At 40.2% G+C, this 12,867-nt stretch overlaps 1 protein-coding gene across 3 annotated transcripts in view; it reads left to right on the forward strand.

The window, feature by feature from the left end:
• The first annotated feature begins 870 nt into the window (after nt 1-870).
• Nucleotides 871-12,867, forward strand: part of SLIT2 (slit guidance ligand 2) — a 262,240-nt gene continuing 250,243 nt past the window's right edge. For all 3 annotated transcript variants that reach the window (XM_005148463.3, XM_031048373.2, XM_005148464.3), the window contains exons 1-3: nt 871-1,534; nt 3,235-3,306; nt 4,526-4,597. In XM_005148463.3, coding sequence (XP_005148520.1) covers nt 1,359-1,534; nt 3,235-3,306; nt 4,526-4,597 — 320 coding nt within the window. In that variant the 5' untranslated portion in view covers nt 871-1,358. The remainder of the gene's footprint in view (nt 1,535-3,234; nt 3,307-4,525; nt 4,598-12,867) is intronic.

A 12,867-nucleotide genomic window follows, 5' to 3' on the forward strand; every position in this document is an offset into this window, starting at 1 on the left:
TTTCCGCGGGCGGAGGCAGGCACCTTGCAGCGGGGAGAAGAGCCGGCCTGCGTACGGCGGTGCCATTCTATTGTTCATTCGGAGAGACTTGGGGTGCGAGGGAAGGAGCCGGCGTGTCGCCTCCGTTCTCCCGCTTCTCTGCGCCCTCTCTGCCGTTTTCCTCTGCGCCGGAGGAGCGCCGCCGCCAGGGAGCCAAGGGTCTGGCCGGACTGTTCGGCACCAGCACCGGCAGCTCAGGTGCACCGGTGGCATCAGGGGAAGGGGCGCAAACCCTTCCTGAGGCGCTGCGCCCCGGCGGGCTCCGGGAGAGGAAAGTTGCTTCCATTCCTGCAGCAAGCTTAGGAGCTGCTGAACTGGCCTCACCTGGAAGGACTGAGCAGTTCTTACCTTTCCGATCAGGTGCCTTTGCCGCAGCAAAGCCACGGTATCCGGGAGACCACGGGGAGCAAAATAACGCCCCCTTCACTCCCCCCACTCTCGCTGCATATCATCTGTTCTCTGGCCTGTTTCGCCGTGCTCCCGGGATCGCAGGAGGATCTATAGCTGTGATCTGTTACTGAGGAGAAGGAGGTCGTGGGATGAACTCCCTTCCAGCAGGGCAACGACTCACTTCTCGACTGCTTATTATTATCGTGCTCTAGGACCAGCCCTTTCCTGCTAAACTTGGCTTGGGAGCTTACAGCAGGAGGGGGCGTGGGGGGTGGAAAGCCAAGCCCAAAATCATCTCGTGTGTTTGACTTTTTTTCCCCCCTCCCTCCTTCTTCGTGAGACAGTTTGATGAATGCCTGCGAGAGGGGTATGATTTGCTGAGGCGCCTCTGACAGGGCGGTGTGTGCGCGGTGTCAGTCCCGCCGCCGCCCCCCGTGGGGTTGTGAGCGGCCCGCGACGGGGGACGCCCGTGGGAGCGACTGCTGCGCTGCGCGGTCAAAGCAGAAACCACGCCGCTCGGGCGAACTGCGCTCCGCGGCCTTTAGCCAGGAGCTCAGAGGAGAGTCACGGCTTTGAAAGGCGCGAGCAAGAAGAGAAGGAGCTAGCCCAACTCCGCCGCTTCGTCTCCGCTGGGAGCGTGCGAAGACGAGACCCAAGTGCCGCCTCTCCCCGCCACCCGACGGGCTAGAGAGGGAGGGCCCGGGTCCGGACCCCCTCCCAGTGAAGTTGCCTTCAGCCGCGGATCCGTGCCACCCACCTCACTTTGCCGGGGTTGTTTTACTTGGCTTGGCTTTGGATAGAAAGGACTTCGCTTTCTCTGCGCCCTGAAAGTTGCCCGAGTGTTCCCCGCGGCGAGGAGGAGGGTGGCGCGACCCGCGCCTCCCCGGGGCCGAGGCCGGCGGGCCCCGGCCGGGCGGCAGCGGGCGGTGATGATGTGCGGCTGGGGGAAGCTCACCCTGTCCCTGGGGCTGCTGCTGGCGATGGCGGGCGAGGTGGTGCCGCAGCCGTGCCCGGCGCAGTGCTCCTGCTCGGGGAGCACCGTGGACTGTCACGGGCTGGCGCTGCGCGGGGTCCCGAGGAACATCCCCCGCAACACCGAGAGACTGTAAGTAACCCTGCTGGGGCGGTGGCGAGAGCCCCTCGTTCCCTGGCTCCCGTCAGGGCTCCCAGTGACTGGTGGGGCATATGTGGCTCTTTAGAGCCGGCCTGGTTTGGTGTCCCGACGCCCTTTTGGGGGAGGGGGTGTGTGGCGTGTCCGTTTCCTTCCCCTGCTGTTAGAGCTCCCCATTTCACGGCGATGCGCGGAGTCACGGGAGAGGTGGGCGCTGCTCCCAGCTGCTGCTTTTCATTTTGAGAAGCTACGGTGAGGATCGCGGTTCCCGCCGCCGCGGGGAGCGGGAGCTGCGGGGCGGGCGCCCCGGGGCGGCAGCGGCTGAGCGCCGTCTCCCCCCGCCGGCGCCCATTTCCCGGCAAACTTCGCTATTGCGGATTTCTCCCCCCGAGGCAATGGGGAAGAGCGGGGCCGCTGCGCTCCGCGGACGTGGGCAGGCCCTTGGGTGAGATGCGGAGCTTCGCGGGAACGCAGAGCTGACTCCAGCTCCGGGGCCGCGGGGTTACCGCGTGGGGAGGCTGGCGGGGCGCGCTGCCTCCCGCTGGCCCGGAGTGAAGCTGGAGCCCGGCGAGGCTTTGCCCGCATCTGTCTTACGGCGAGGACCCGCTGCTGGGGTGGCTTAGCCTCTTCCCACTTAGCACCAAGTTTTTCCTTAGCTGTGAGACCTCCCCCCATCCTCTTCCTGAGACGGTTCGTGTACCCTTCAGCTAGGGGATTCTCTGCTCTTGAGAGTAAGCAAGCGTGTGGTCGGTTACTTTTATCATATCGGATTGCCTTTTAAAAGTGTCTGAGTAATTGAAAGAGTTATTATCTCTAATAAGTAATTTGAATGTTGGTGTATGAAAAAGGATATTTTTTTTTCCCATAACTACTTTGGGAATGAGCTGTTTCCATGTGTAGAACCACTTCCTAATGGCTTACCTCTGGAATTGGAAAGTCTGGTTTTATTTGTAGTGATTGGTACCGAGCGATGTACACAGCTTGACCCCAAAATTTTAAGAAAAAGGGGCATATACTCCATAAGCAAAGTATTGCTGAAGTATGAACAGAAATGCTAGGGCCTAAATAGTTTTCTGTCAATTCTGAGCGTGCTTTGCAGTCTGCAGTCAATGTAGCTTCCCGTGCAGCAAGTGAAGAGTTTAGTTTTCATAAAATCACATCTCCCATCACTTATTCTCCAGTCTCGTGCTTGCTTGAAAGCTAATGTTTGCTGTAGGAAGTTAAGCTCTGTTCTGCTTTTGTAGCTATACTATGAAAGCTGAAAGTTGCTTAAGAATGCTGAAAATTGTCTGGATTTCAGTCTCTTAGATTCTGTAACAGGCAAACAAATACTGTAGCACACATATATATATATATAGTGGCTTTAGTGGTTTTCTAAATGCAGTTATAACCATGTTCAGACAGGTTTTCACTCTTCTATATTGTTAAAGATATCTATGAGGTTTATAATGGCAGGCAGAACTGACTTTGTAAAGGCCTCTTACTACGGAGTTTAAAACTACTACCTTCAAGATAAACCTTTGTTCGGTCACTTGGAAATGAGGGTCTCACACAGTGTTAGTTGTAGGAATGGTTTGTTTGGTTCATTTATATCTTCTAATTGCTCAGGAGGCTGTGCCCATGAAAACAAACAAAACAATTTAAAAGTAACTTTTGAATGTTTAATTTTGCTGCTTATAAATTATTTTTCGTAGGGATCTTAATGGAAATAACATCACAAGAATCACCAAGACTGACTTTGCTGGTCTAAGGCACCTTCGAGTTCTGTAAGTTTTTTCTTCCTGTTACTGATAACTTATGGGGCTGATGCTACAGTTTGTTATACAACCATTGAGCTGGATATCTTTCAGTTTATTAGCTGGATAGTTTAACACTTTTTAGCTACTGCATCTGAATTTAACAGCCTTCCTCCCTTGCTGGGCCCCCCCCCCCCCCCCCCCCCATTCCCTGGGTTATACACTGATATGTATAAGTTAGCAATTGCCTGAAATATCATTTGTTTAAATTTTTATAATCCGATTAAGCTTACAAGAGAACTCAAGGATTTAATTTGGCATGTAGCTTTGCTAGAACTGGTTGAATAACTGTTGGAGTGACTTTAAGGTTAGAAAACGTAGTTCACACTGAAAATGGGTACTCTCAACCTAAAGTATAAGGAAATTCATTAAGGAAAAAAGTTCTTCCTCTACTGAATTTAAAAGCAAGTCACAGGTGATGATTACGGCTTTTCTACAGTTTCTGGTCCAAAAGGAGCAGCTTTAACAGTGAATTTTTGGAAGGAATTATTTCTTTTGGTGCTTTTGTTAACGCTTTTGTTTCAAATGTTATGAATCTTTTAAAATTCTGTGGGGTTTTGGTTTTGGGAGTGTTTTTTTTCCTGGGCGGAGGAGAAAAATCTTTAAAATACTGCATAATTTATGTAGCAAATTTGTTAATGCTCTTTAATTTGAGCAAGTAGTCATATAAAATCCTTTTCCAGTTCTGTCTGAAACGGAAAATGTTGTAGCAATTTTTAATGTATTTACAAAATAAAAGTACTATTGCAGTTACAGTCTCTGTACAGTCTTTTACTGGTATCTTCTCCCAGCACCACAGTTCAGTATTTTTGTTTTGTCATTCTCATGTGAGACTAGTATTGCCTTCAAGCTGTTCACCTAGAGTCTTGTAACTTGCCCAGGAGCAGTGATGTGTGTGTGTGTGTGTACACACATGTATGTATATGTGTGACTTTTTAACTTTGGATTATTAAGTAAATGAGCAAATGTAGTATCTATTCCTATTGCTTTTACTGAGGATTATTTTTCCCCTTTTGGATATATGAGCTCATGCAAACTGATGATGGGTCTGGAAGGTTAAAGCATGTGTCACTCTAATAACTGTTGTGCTGTTTTAATGAATATGTGGTTGTCTTTAAATGACTGCTGTTAATGCAACAAGTTGTCTTGGAGCTATTAGAACTTATGTGTAAAAATTTCTGTATTTCAGCCAGCTTATGGAGAACAAGATTAGTACTATTGAGAGAGGAGCATTCCAGGATTTAAAAGAACTGGAGAGGCTGTAAGTATTTTGAATTCTAAACATAAGAGTTTTTTTTTGTTTGTTTTTAATCAAATCAGTTGTGTGTACTGAGGCCTCTTTTTTTAATTTATTTTTTTATAAAAAAAACAAACCAAAAAACCAACAACCAACTTGGAATATCTATCCCAATTAAGACATAAGAAAAGAAATTCTCAAACAGTATGTATGGGATTTGGCCAGGGGAGAGCTTTCATGAGCAGTTCAGATTTGAAGTGTAAACTGCAATTACCTTGTAGGAAATAGCTTGGGTACTATGAAATCTCTTCCTTGAATAAACAAGAACTTTTTCAAACATGAATACAACTGAAAAATGCCTGTTATCTGAAATACATTGTTAAATGTTAGTCTTGGTGTTATTTAATGTTTTATATGATGTCTTATTGGAAGTAACTGCTAGTTATAAAGTGTTGCCTTGTTGCATAGTGAGAAAGCAGTATTTTAATTCTGTTTCAGTTTTTATATGATTGGAGCATTTACAAAGGCTTAAAAAATAAGAACTGGTAGTTCTCAAAAAGTAATTGGGTTTGGACTTAAAAAGAAAAAGAAATAATTGAATTCTGTGGGGAGAGAGATTGGAGTGGCAATGAAAGGATCTTGTCTGGTAAAGTTGAAGTGCAAACACCTGCATGGTTGCATGGTGAAAATAAGTAATTCCCAAAAGGTTTTAGCTTTTTATAATAGTTGCTTAATTTTCAGTATGGCTTAGTTTGTTGCATTTCGTAAAAAAATGTATTGTACGACTTGGGACATCTGACTTATTAAAGGCAAAATGCTGATTGTTGGATATAGTTTCATTGTGGTTCTAGCAAAGTTGAAGAATGCCCTGTATTCATGTATGTTTGTGTAGAACTTTGAAGTAATGTCTTCATTACTAGACAGCTTAGTTGCTGCATTTTCATTATATCACCTTTTCTTTAAGCGTGCATCTGAGATCTTGTTTAGCTTTTCATTTGCTGTTGCTTTAACTTCATAAAAGTATTTCTACTTTATTTAAAAGCAGCATTGGCTTAGACATTCCATTTGTCTTTATAGCTGTGCTCTGTATCCACAGCTGCTGTGTGTTTAAAACAAACCCCCACAAACCATTATGGTTTGCTCATATAGACAAAGCTATTCAAGGGACTTAATAACTGCCAGTGTAATTATAGTATTTCTAAAGTAGTTGATATATCATGTACTTCAGTTAATCGCCTCGTATTTTCAAATAAACCAAAGTAACTTTTTGACCTAAAAATTGAAGGTGTTGTTATATAATGCAATCTTTTTTGAATAAATTTTGAAGAAATTGATGGCTCTTAGAAACACATAGTCAGATTTTTCAAAGTTGTATTAAAGTACTTAATGCAATGCTTTTTTACAATGTGTTTTAAATTTTGTACAAAGAATAGAGATTTAGTATATCTTCTCCTGCTGAGAGATGTATTCAAATAATATATACAGATTCCTAAATTGGGTTTATAGCTAAAAAATCAACCAGCAGTGTAGTTCATATTGCAGAAGTACACACATATGAAACATTAATAAATTTTAAAAGATCCTTGCCTTCATTGTGAATGTGGCTTGACACCGAGACACCGAATACTTGCCAAGTTTTAAACAAGTATGTAGTCAACTTTATTTCTTGATTATCTAGAAGCAAGGTCCTGCTATGTGATTTTAAATAATTTTTTGAAATATCGTTAATAAGTTATCATAATTTCAAGGCATTTTATACAAGATTTCTGAAGTACAGAATTGCAATATTACAGAAAAAAAGAACTTTGGTTGTTAAAATTTGTCCATGTGCACATTTTCCATTGTTTTTATTTTTTTTTTCTCTTGATAAATTCATAAAGTCCTTGGAAAATAATAGATATTTTCCAGTTACATAAGGCACTAGTTCTGAAGAGATATTCTGATTGTTGTCTACTTTTGTGGGTTATTTTAGTTCACTCTTCAGCAGAAAAGCTATGACATTTGAAAGTTTTTAGTCATTTAGGCTGACAAAGTTAGATTGTTTTGTCTTTGGAATTATTTTGCATCTGCTCCAGTTCTTGTTAGAGTTTCTTTAAGTTGCTGGAATTCAGTCATTGTTAGGTGTGGGGGTGACTTCTAATTTGAATATATATGCAGGGTGTCTTTAAACTGCCCCAGCTGTTGGCAGAGAACAAATATTTCATATTTGTGAGGAAAAGCTGAGAAAATTCCTCCTGTTTACAACTGCCAAGTCCATCTGATGAGGGCGCATTGTTATCTGACAGCCAATTCATCTCCTTGGGATTCTGAATTAGAAATGATTTCTTGGGAAACTTGTGGATGCTTCCTTCAAGTATTTGCTTTTATACATTAAACAGCAAGTACTTTAAAGCTTTTATTTTTTTTAAATGCGTAAGTGTAGATGTCATGTTTCTGCTATAAATGCAATGTGCCAAACAACTGTGAAATACCCGATGCAGTCCTCTTAACATGCCAGTGGAAGGTGGAAGTGCACCTTGCTGCAGCTTAAATTAACTTGATCTAGTTTACAAGACTGTTTACATGTAATATTTCTTATGATGGATTATCTTACGCTAGTGTGTACAGGCTCAATTTTAAAACATGCTTCCTGTAGTTCCTCTTTAATACAAAGAACAGACTTTCACAGTAGCTTCCCTTTGGGGGAAAAAATAATCCATCTCTTTAGGCAAGTGGTGCTTTTGGATTTTTTGTTTCTGAACCAGAATTTCCATTACGAAATAATTTCTTTTCAGATCAGTTACTCTAATTTCCAAGGAACTGTTTGGTTGGATCAGTTACCATGAATACTCATTTGTAGATTTGTTCATTCAAACCTCTGTGTATCCTCAATCCACTTTAAGGCAAGCGAAGACCTGTGGCATTTTGCAAAATTAATCTCAAGAAACTCTCAACCTTCTCTTCAGCTGACAATTATGACATTATTTGATGAAGTCTCTGCATATCTCAAGTAGATAGTATTTTTCCTATAGTTTAGTAAAGGAACAACAAATCTCTACTACACTAGGTATATGCAATAGGACATAAAGCTATTTAGATGTAATATGCTGCATAAATGGAATTTGTGTAACACCAGTGTAATTGTGGAAGTGCAATGGAAACCAAAACCACAATAAATACTGCTGTAACAAGTGATTGTTGCTACAGCAGCCTTGCTATCATTTTAGAGTAAAAATATTCAGTTAGCAATAAATGATTGTGTAGTAGTGCTTGCTACATAAGAACTGGGAGCATAAACAAGATTAAAAGTAGCAACTTAAGCAGATAAGTTTTGGGTTTGTGGAAAGTTCAGTTGCTGGAGAGACACTGGTGAAGCTGAAGGTGATTTTGCTGTAGAACTTTAAGTTGGATACTTCTCAGGAAAGTCTTCAGTCAAATGGGTATATATTTCAGTGTTCACTTGTATATAATCTTGTGTGAAGGGTCAGGTTTTAAAGGGTACTAGTTCCGGTCCAAACCAATTTGGTGCAACACTGCGTGAGCTAGGAAGCCTGCTATGAATATAGCTTTCTCCACAGCCTGTATCTGGAAGAGCTGAGTCACATGATCTGTGTTGTATAAATGCTCTGTATGCTGAAACAACATTCTTGGAACTTCAGTGCATACAGCCTGTTTTTTCAATTGGCCTTTGTGTACATCCTGAAGCAGTGTCAAAAATTCCTGGATTAATTATGATCTTGTCTGTCCTGCATTTAGCATCTACAAGGCTTTCTATATTAACTAGTAACCTGCATGATGAGCCCATGCTTCTATGGGTAGGCCTTTAAAGAATATATGGCCCTTCAGTACATGGCAGGTCCCACAAAGAAATGATTAGGATTTGACCTGTTACATTTTCTGAACTTCTCTTATGTAGACAACTTTCATGTATCACTGGAGGCTTTCTGCATGTTTCATGACAGAAAGGCCATAAAAGGTCAAGGTTTGGAGAATTTGCTCAACATTTTAGAATTCTGGAAACCACTGCTTATTATGGGAGACAAAACCTTTTGAAATGATTCCTTATGGGAATGTGAAATTGAAAGCTTGTTTCTTTTTTCTTTATAAAGCTGTCATCTTGAGTGTGATGTTTATAATGGTTTGAAATAGCCTCTTAAGAAAACAAGAGGAAGATAAACTGAAAAGCTCAACTTTCTGAAAACTAACACTATTATTAGACACAGCTTTAAAAATTATGTTTAAAAGTTCTTATACCTCAGACCAGCACCTTCTGTGGTGTTGCAGCAAGTGTTCCCAGTGAAGTATCTGTGTTTTTACAAGCTATTGTCATCTGAAGGGATGTGTAAAATTTGAAGACAGCTGCTGTAGACTTATGAACCAGTTCTATTATAAGCTACTTAAGTCTAAAATTTCCTTACAATCCTTTGTACTCCAGGAATACAATGTAGTCAGGTTTTGAGATAAGTATACTCCTCATTTACCCAGCCGTGCAGTTACCTTTTAATTTAAGATTTTTTTTTTTGTGTGATAGGAATGTTTTTAGTCATAATTTTTCCTAGTAATTTTTCTAGTCCAGTTGATATATCAGCTGTTATGCTAAGACTATGCTAAATGTCCTAAAGCTATCAAAATAGGAAGAGTTTATAGCAATCATTTGAAATCTACCTGCATTTTTCTTCCTGTGTTTGTGAATAATCCGTTGAGGTAGCAGTATGCCCCTAAAATACAAATTTGGAGTCTGATTCTGTAGACATTTACCATGTGAATAACTTGGTTTGCATGAGTAGTCCCACTGATTACTCTCGTGAGAAAGGTTACTTGTGTGGCCTAATAAGTTTCCAGGCTAAGCCCATCATTTCTGATATTTCCATTAAAAGAGTTTATTTCTAAAATGTCTATTTATTATCATAATAGTTCTAAAGAGTTATCTGTACAGACCTAAAAAAAAAAACCCAAACCCCATAAACAAACAAAAAAACCCCAAACCAAAACCCAAATACCATGGAAACCATTTCTGTTGAAAACTAGTGTGGAGGTAAAATGTTACTTACTCCCTCAGGCTCTAGAACAACCTCTGAGTTAGTGTTTGACCTAAATATTTACACACACAGACACACACACACACACACACACACCCCACTTCCCTAAAAACCAGCTCCCTTCTTGAGGCACATGGTGTTTAAGCTGAAATTCTGAGTTCAAGATAAAGCTGTAAGGGTTGAACATCAAGCTGGTACTTGAAATAGTTTTTAAATTGAAAGATATCTCTGTTGTACTTTCATATTTCTTACAACGTATCACTGAATGATGGATGAAGAAGTATTTCAAGAATTAAATGTTTTGTTACAGTTCATGCTTTTTTTTTTCCAAAGGTCTACAACACAGCTCTAGAAAACAGAGGGGTTGTCTGTACTTGCTGTTTTTTGGAGCTCCATCTCCACAAATACATTATAACAAGTTATCAGAGCTTGAGATGAAGAGTATGCTTACTTATGAGTGTTTGAGTACTGAAAATTATTAAAGTTTTTGCTTATGCTGCTGATGAACAGTTTGAAACTTACAGATGTGCCAGCACAGATGGAAATGTATATTTTGATTGCATAGTTTCAAGGGAAGGTTTTGTTTTGTTGTTGTTTTTATTTTATTTTTTTTAACTTGGTAAACAAATGGAGGTACTACTTAGATTTCTTTTCTGGTTATAAATCTGCATGCGAAATTGCTATGCTTGCAGCTTCTGCAGCAAGAGCTTAATTATAATTTCAATACATAGGAGTCAGTCTTGTCAAAGATATTAAATGGGGTTCAGTATAATAGAGTGAGTTTTAGCTGCAGTTCACATACTGCATAGTCAGAGTCATCTGTTTGGTTTATAACCTAGTCTGATAAATGTGTTAAACCATTAAGCTTGCTTTGAAATTGTAAAACCAAAACCCCGATCTCAGAACGTACAGTGTTTTACAGATAATCTCACCTTACAAATACATGCGTAGCAGGATGGACTAAGGTATAAAAAGTTCCATCTAGGATAAAACATGCCTTCCAGATATGAAAAATCTATTTGTTAACTTTTTGTGTGTATTGATGTGTGGCATGAGATTGCAGTTTTATTCCAATTATTTAACTACTTCTATCCATAACGTGTAACTTCCAAATAGGAAAATAGTACTTTTAAAAAAAGGAATAGCAGGATTTTCTAGAAGTCTTTAAATGTGAGCTGAATCAATAAATTAATCCCAGAATAATTAGTTTTGGTCTGAAATTTTCTTTCTGGTTTTGAATTTCTGATATTTCAGTTGCAGAAAAGAATATTGAAACCCCCTAGATGTCACTTCTACAGAGTTACATGATCAAGGTTCAGGAGCAGGGACTTCTGGAAAAAATGCCAGATATCATCTATCTTTATGATGCAGTTTCAGCTGAAGCAAAACGTGGGGTTTTGGCATGTGGGTTTTTTTTTTGTTTTGTTTTTTTTTTTTTTTTTTGATTTTACCCCCCCCTCCAATTTACATATGCTTGAGCGTGAAGTTTAAAGGTTATTGTCTAATTTTAGCACCCTGGTGAAAAAATGCTATATTAGCAGTGGAGTCCCTACTACTGTTTCAGGAATTATTTTTATTTCAATCATAGCCAAAAGAACAGCCAATAAATAGACAGAATTTCATCTAGTTGTGCTTGACTATATGTACCCTCAATGAAAACAGCTCTTTTAGCAGTAAGACCTTATATTATATAGTATGAAGGTTGTACTGAACTCTTAAAATGAAATCTTACCTGTTTAGCTAGAAGCTAGTCTCCAGTTTCTTTTCTCACTGAGTCCTGGTCTTTGTTTTGGTGTGCAAGTTCCTTACTGAAGCCTGAGAGTTACTATTTTTCAGTTGAGGTACATTCTGAACAGTTTCTGACTACTGCAATCAGGAAGGATAGTTTGGACTGCCAAACACCTGAAGTGCTAAAGCATGTGCTTGTTTTTTAAGGCTGCTTGATGTTTTGATTTTTTCTCCTCCAAAAAGTATTGATATTTAATCACCTGTCAGACTTCTGTCTGAATGTATGAGCATTTGAAGGGTTAATACCTTCATGCGTGTGTGATAGGTAGCGGAAGAATAATGAGGTAGAGAATATGGTTTTTGAACAGCCCTGAAGGGGGGGAACAGTTATTCCTTGTTAATCACGGATGTGAAAAATCCTTCTCTTTGCTAATCCTACATAGTTTAAGGGCAATGCATAGCACATTCCTTTTAGAACAAGAAGGAGACCACGAAGCCTGCGGTGCTAATCACTTACTGGAGGAATGCGAGACCGTCTTACATGAATTGTACAGGGACACCTGTATTTATACTTTAAATAAAAATAAAAAAATAAACCAACCCCAAAACAAACTACAGTAATTATTCTGGATTAGCAGACTTCTGTCAAAGCAACTTCAAATATCTTCTCTGAAAATGTCTGTTAAATGAGAAATAGGAAAAGGCTGTCTTTGAAGACACTATTTAAAAAGATGCAGTGTTCTACGGAATCTTTAAAATCAGATTATAGCTACACTTTGTAGAAGACAAGAAATGTTTGATAAAACAATGAACAATGTTCTTTTAAAAGCCTTGTACATGTCTGCTATTATTTTTGGTATATTTCATTCATCTGAGTGTCTTTTCTCATGGGACTCCCTTTATAGGTCTAGAAGTCAAACTGCAGTGAGAAGTCCTGTTTGCTCTTTGCAGACCTTTTTACAAATTCCAGGGCAGGAAGGCTGTTTATTTTTCCCACATCTGTTTTGTGCTCATCCTTTGTGACATTGTTTGCTGGATGCTCCTCTTTCTTGCTTCCTCTGAAATGGGTAAATTGCACTGTTGCAAAACGTTGAAACTAAGTGATTCTACAGAACTGTTGTAATGTTTTTGTTTCAAATAGCATTTGTGTTCAGAAACTATTTTAAACTGATGTTAAAGCTTACAGTTAAAGCTACATTTTAGTTTTACTTTGTAAGTCATATTTATCTGTTGCAGAGCCAGTGCAATGTTAAGAAAAAACCAACCTATAAGAAAACCCCTACAAAACAGGTTTAATGTTAGATGGCCACAGGTGAAAACCGAGCTATCACTGCATTTTAATATATTTGAAAGAATTTTTAAGGCACTCCTTATTTTGACTGCAGAAGCAGTCAAGTTCTATCTGGAATTTTACGGTTAAACTCCAAAATGTATGAGGGATCTGGCTGCATGGCTGCCACTTCAGTGACTCATACTCTTATATTACCTCATTTATTATGAAGAATGTTTGAAACTTCATCAGAAGAAATGCTTTCCTTCATAGTACGT

The sequence above is a fragment of the Melopsittacus undulatus genome, chromosome 7 (genome assembly GCF_012275295.1).
Source record: "Melopsittacus undulatus isolate bMelUnd1 chromosome 7, bMelUnd1.mat.Z, whole genome shotgun sequence".
Classification (NCBI taxonomy): domain Eukaryota; kingdom Metazoa; phylum Chordata; class Aves; order Psittaciformes; family Psittaculidae; genus Melopsittacus; species Melopsittacus undulatus.